The sequence below is a fragment of the Notolepis coatsorum genome, assembly GCF_963971535.1.
Source record: "Notolepis coatsorum genome assembly, chromosome: 2".
Lineage (NCBI taxonomy): Eukaryota > Metazoa > Chordata > Actinopteri > Aulopiformes > Paralepididae > Notolepis > Notolepis coatsorum.
Window position 1 is genome coordinate 128,224,258 of NC_140166.1, and position 6,112 is coordinate 128,230,369.

A 6,112-nucleotide genomic window follows, 5' to 3' on the forward strand; every position below is an offset into this window, starting at 1 on the left:
GGGACCCTTCCTACCTCGCCGATAGTCCACCACCAGCTCCTTTGTCTTGCCCTTTTGCTGTCTTGTTGTGTGGCAGCGAAAGGGTTAACCTTCCGTATTGTCGCAGTGAAAGGGTTAAACCGTTTGGTAGTGTGGTAGTGAACAGTGAAAGGGTTATTGTAGTTGGTACAAAGGAACACCTAAAGTGCTCCTGGGAACATGCGGGGACAAGTCTCTATGGCTGAATGTGCTCCTTATAGCGTCCCCAGCTCAGCATACGATGGGTGGGAGACATTGTTCATGATGGAGATGAGTTTGGACCTCATCTTTTCCTCTACCACAGACAATAGAAATATAAAATTATAAAATAAAATACTTGACATCCTGACTTTCTCAAGAAGAACAGTCTGCTCTGTTACTCACTGCTGCTCACTTATTAACTTGAGTTGGGCACATACAAGAGATGATAAGGTACTTCATGGGTGGGGGCTGGCGCAGGAGGAGTGGGTATGTCTGGGGGTGTGGGACAGCACTAGACAAGGGGGGGGGGGTTGATCAACACTAGGGAGGGGGGGGGGGGGGTGACATGGAGAAAATGAGAGGGGCTGAGGTATAAATACAGTGAATAACAGAGTGTTCATGTCCGAGTGTAGGAAGACATACTGAAGAGCAGCAGGATGATTGGCTTGGTTTTTCTCGCACTCCTGGGTGCTGCAGGTAACACATCCACATGCAATACACACACACACACACACACACACACACACACACACACACACACACACACACACACACACACACACACACACACACACACACACACACACACACACACACACACACACACACACACACACACACACACACACACACACACACACACACACACACACACACACACACACACACACACACACAGGGGGGGTAAGACACACACGCAGGCACAGGACATAATACTGTGAGACGTTAATGTTTAGTTTTAGTGAAGTTACTGTAACATATATATAAATTTGATCTATTATTATTATTATATACATAAATACTCACGTACAACACATATCACCTCTCGCATATTTATTACTGATGTTCTGAGAAACAGTATGTCTCAAGATGAAAACGCTGGTAAGAGACGTGCGAGTGGGGATACGTATTGTGAAGGAGTATTTTACCATGTCAATTTTATAAGATACTGTAAGATGATTAATGTATCTTCTCAATGATTCTATAGCTATATGATCGTTCTCTAATGTATAGTGGAATAGCTGCTTACTCTGCTGTTGTATCACGTTATAATAAAGAGTTCATTCATCTGATTGGTCCTTTGGAAATCACGTGGAGGCGGAGACAGCGCTGCGGGTGAAAACGGTTCTGACCGTTGTTTTATTGGAATATCCAACAGCTTAAATTATCTGGTTCACAGCATCAATTATTTTCTATCTCTAATCAGCTTTTCCCGGAGGGCTTCTTAGTGGCGTCTCTTATTCTCGAACTGGTGGGGTGGATTCTCCGTCTCTGCTTCTCCGTTCTCTCTGCGTGTCTCTCTGCGTCTCGGTGTCTCCGTGTCTCTGTCTCCCCTCCATCATTCAACCTGTAGGTTTTATAGAGAAGAGAGAATCCCCCCCCACCCTTGCCCCATCCAGTGCCGTCACCCCAGAGAGCCTGCTTTTCTATTGGCTAGAAGGTCTCCCCTCTAAGTGAGTCATTTGGGTCTTGCGAAACAGCGTTACAAGGTGACCTTACAGAGGGGACAGGAACTAGTCTTCTCTTAGAATGATCTACCCAAGTGTCCCTGAATGCGACCCTCATACCGATTGAAATAATGGGCTGTTTGGACTGCTTAGCTAAAGTAAACAGAACTCGGGGGCTGGCCTTCAGGCCTGACTTAAAGTTAAGTATTGGGCCCTCCATCCCTGTTCATTTTGGAGGAAGATGTGTCATCTGTTTGCCATTTGATCTGTTCTTTTATCTTTATGGCACTCTGGGCCTTTCCTATAACTGCTAAGTGAAGGCTGAAGGGGTGCACTGTTAGCTTTTTGACTGAGTTCTCCTGTGGCTTTTTCCATCAACCGCTAGATGATTTTAATCCTTCCTGTAATGCTTATATGGGTCATTTTGATCCATTTCGACTGAGGCCAGTTAACAGCCTTCTTGTTGACTCAAATGTATGGTTAACCTAACAGGTGATTTGGCATGGCTGTGAGTCTCTATTTTTCTAAGAGAAAATAACCTAGTTCTTTGCTATTTCATATATGTGCATAATTTCTATTGTTTAATTTACAGGTTTTATTTAGATAAATATACGACATGATCCTTTATAATCCCCTTGGGGGATATTTAGGGTGTGTTATTGATGTGTTACTGTATTTGAGTATTTACAGTGCATTGCTGTGTGATTTATTCTGTCCCTGTCCTGTCTCACAGTGGCAGCCCCCATGGATGATAAGATTGTGGGGGGATACCAGTGCGAGGCTCACTCCCAGCCCTGGCAGGTGTCCATCAACCTTGGCTACCACTACTGTGGCGGCTCCCTCATCAACAACCAGTGGATTATCTCTGCTGCCCACTGCTGGCAAAAGTTAGTATTACATACTGTGCAAGAGCCGTCGATTGATTGGATTGGGGTTATTCTGCACCAGGCAGCACATCATCATGACAAAGATCAGCCGGCCGTCAGGTGTTTCTCTTCAATCCTCTCTTAAATGACGTGTTTCTGTCTCTCTGCATCTTTCTGTGCATCTCTCTTCCTCTCTCTCTTACTTAGCCCCTTTTCTCTGATCGCAATCCTCGGAGAAAACCACATCTACCAGAATGAGTTCACTGAGCAGTTCATGCCCGTGGATGCAATCTATTGGCACCAGAGCTATGACTACCAGACCCTGGACTACGACATCATGCTGATGAGGCTGGCCCACCCTGCTACCATCAACGAGTACGTCAAGCCTGTCGCCCTGCCCACCGCCTGCCCTGCGGCTGGGGACATGTGTCTGGTGTCTGGCTGGGGGAACATCTATTCGGATTCAGGTGGGTACCGAAGGACCGGATTGGGGTCAGGTTGGGTTGGATTGGTTTACGTCTTAGAACTTGAATGGGTAGAAAAGGGGTATGTATACTGTATTATTCCTTGAGTACATGTAAGATGGATTCCATAACATGTTGACATTTCTTTAAGGGAAATAAGCTGTGTTTAGTCTGAGTGTGGGCAATACATGACATTAAGAAAGTTGCTCAGCACAACACTTATAAAAAGAGGATGGGTCCTCCTATGTAGGCCTACGTGATAGAATGTACAATAATACTGCTATATACCATAGTAGTGTGGCAGTGAATAGTTAACCTATAGTACCCCCCCCCCCCCCCCCTCCTGCTCTCTCTCTCTTCCTCTCCGTCTTTCTATCAATCCATCCAGTGTTCAACCCATTTTACCTGCAGTGCCTGGACCTCCCCATCCTGTCTGATAAGGACTGTGAGAACTCCTACCCTGGCATGATCACTGAGCGTATGGTGTGTGCCGGATTCCTGGAGGGAGGCAAGGACTCCTGTCAGGTACAAAACGCTGTCTCCATCACATGAAAATCAATGGACATGATCATTTAAACCTTGTATTTATGCTCCTATCTTCTCTCCCTCTCTCCTCTCATTTCTATTTTCCTCTATTTTTTCTGACCCTTCTCCACCTCTCTCCTTCCTCCTCTCCTCTCTTCACATCCTATCCTCTATCTTACCATCTTCCCTCATCTTCCCTCCTCTTCCCTCCTCTTCCCTCCTCTCCACTGCTTCCCTCTGCTTTCCTCTCCTCTCCTCTTCCCTCCTCTCCTCTCCTCTTCCATCCTTTCCTCTCCTCTCCTCTCCTCTCCTCTGCTTTCCTCTCCTCTCCTCTCCTCTCCTCTCCTCTCCTCTCCTCTCCTCTCCTCTCCTCTCCTCTCCTCTCCTCTCCTCTCCTCTCCTCTCCTCTCCTCTCCTCTCCTCTCCTCTCCTCTGCTTTCCTGTGCCCATGCAGGGTGACTCTGGTGGTCCTCTGGTGTGTAATGGGCAGCTACAGGGTGTCGTCTCCTGGGGTCAGGGCTGTGCTCAACCCAACTACCCTGGAGTTTACACCAAGGTCTGCGCTCTGATGCCCTGGATCAATGAGATCATCACCAACTACAGCTAGGCTCTCACCCGCCATTCACTGACCAACATGAGAAAGAGAGAATGAGAGAAGGAGATATGGCGGGAGAGAGAGAGAGGTGTGCTGCTTCACAACACAGCACATGGGGGTTCCTGTATTATGTTCAATAAAATCTTTGACATTGGATAACATTGTTTACTTGTGGTTTATTTTATTTTCACAACACATGTCACTGATTACTTGAGATACTGGACTCCCTAGCGAGGGTGGCGGAGAGGAGGAGCCTTGCTAAGCTCCAGGCCATCAGGGAAAACCCCTCCCACCCACTATACACAGACTTGGCTGACAGGAGGAGCATGTTCAGTGCTAGGCTCACACTACCCAAATGCAGCACTGAACGGCACAGGAAGTCCTTCATTCCAACAGCCATCAGACTATACAATGCATCACTGTGCCTCACTGCATCACTGAGCACAGAGTGGCAGCTCCATAGTAGCAGGAGGCCGCAACTAGCGGCCTCCAGGCTCCACAACAGGGGGCAGCGACTGCTGCCAGACATTGACCTAGGACTAATAGGAACCCAAGGAGGACAATAACACTACCTTAGGCATACTGCACCTTATGTGGATACTGTGATACTGTGAATAATGTATATTTCAGTTAGTTAGATAGTAAATTATAACACTACCTGATGCATACTGCACCTTATGTGACACTGTGAATACTGTGAATATATATTTCAGTTAGTTAGATAGTAAATTATATTGACCTATTTGTTTACACTGCTTGTGTTGTTTTTACTACCTGTACCCCCCTTCCCCCATGCTGCTATGATGCCTCTCAGTATATTTTTACTGTATTTATTTACTGTATATTTTATTCCATTTGTATTCTATTTTACTCTACTCTTATCCTAGGCAACTTGATTTGATTTGTTTTATTATTCTAATTCGTGACCTGTTCTGTCTAAATGTTTAAATGTTGAGCGATTTGCAGTGTCAAATTTCCCACGGGATAATAAAAGTATTTCTATTCTATTCTATTCTATCCTCTCTTGACATCAAACAATGAACTAATGCAGAAATATTTATTATGTATGACTAATTATGTCCAGGATTTATATAGCACAGTAACACAAGAACAGTGTACACATTCATTCACACCAGGGAGCTTCCCACTGCAAGTACACTATTTTACTGTTGGTCATCGAGCAGCTCTACAGGCTGGGGGTTAAGTGCCTTGCTCCAGGGCAACCCAGCAGTAGTTGTTGAAAGGGTTTTTAAAAGTTTGGTTTTTTTTATTTTTTCTGCTTTTAAATTGGTTAAAAATACTTGCTCAAGTCTGCGACTTTAAAAACATTGTAGGAGGGGCATTGCTATAACCATTTGATATTTACAATGAGCCGATTAATTATATATGTTTCCCTCATTGGAAAAAAAATTGGGATTTCAAATATGAATAATAAAGAATTATTTTTTAATTTAAACTTTTTGCCAAAATTACATTCAAGGTCCCTTTGTAAGTCCATCCAAAAGAACATTACATGAATACATTCAGAAATGTTCCAATGTCTCCTCCATACACTCACAAAAATAACCAAAATTGTGTTGCTTATACAGTTGGAAAGAACATACACAACTCAGTATTAACAGGGTAGTATCTATGTACAATTTAAAATAAAAGCTTAAAGGCGCTATAGATAAATGTGTGGGATCAAAGTATTGCTTTTCCCCCCAAAAAATTATGTTGGAGGGTCCAAAATGTTGTTGTTTACATATTGCATGCATACTTCCCATTTCCCCATGTGGAATGCACCTGATTGGATACATTACATGCTGGTGTTCTTGCGTGACATAGTGGCTGAATGTTATCTGAGTCTACAGCAGGGGTCACCAACCTTTTTGAAACTGAGAGCTACTTCATGGGTACTGAGTCATACGAAGGGCTACCAGTTTGATGCACTCTTCTGATCAAATTTGCTCAGTTTGACTTTAGTTATACATTATTATCAATGATAAATGAGAC

General features: G+C 44.2%; 1 protein-coding gene across 1 annotated transcript; it reads left to right on the plus strand.

Moving 5' to 3' along the window:
- Positions 1-637: 637 nt before the first annotated feature.
- Positions 638-4,129, plus strand: LOC311247271 (trypsin-2-like; the record flags this gene model as incomplete). Its single annotated transcript, XM_084337631.1, has 5 exons — positions 638-696; positions 2,401-2,554; positions 2,741-3,000; positions 3,386-3,522; positions 3,977-4,129. The coding sequence occupies exons 1-5, from the start codon at positions 657-659 to the stop codon at positions 4,127-4,129; spliced, it is 744 nt and encodes a 247-aa protein (XP_084193757.1). The 5' UTR covers positions 638-656.
- Positions 4,130-6,112: the final 1,983 nt, after the last annotated feature.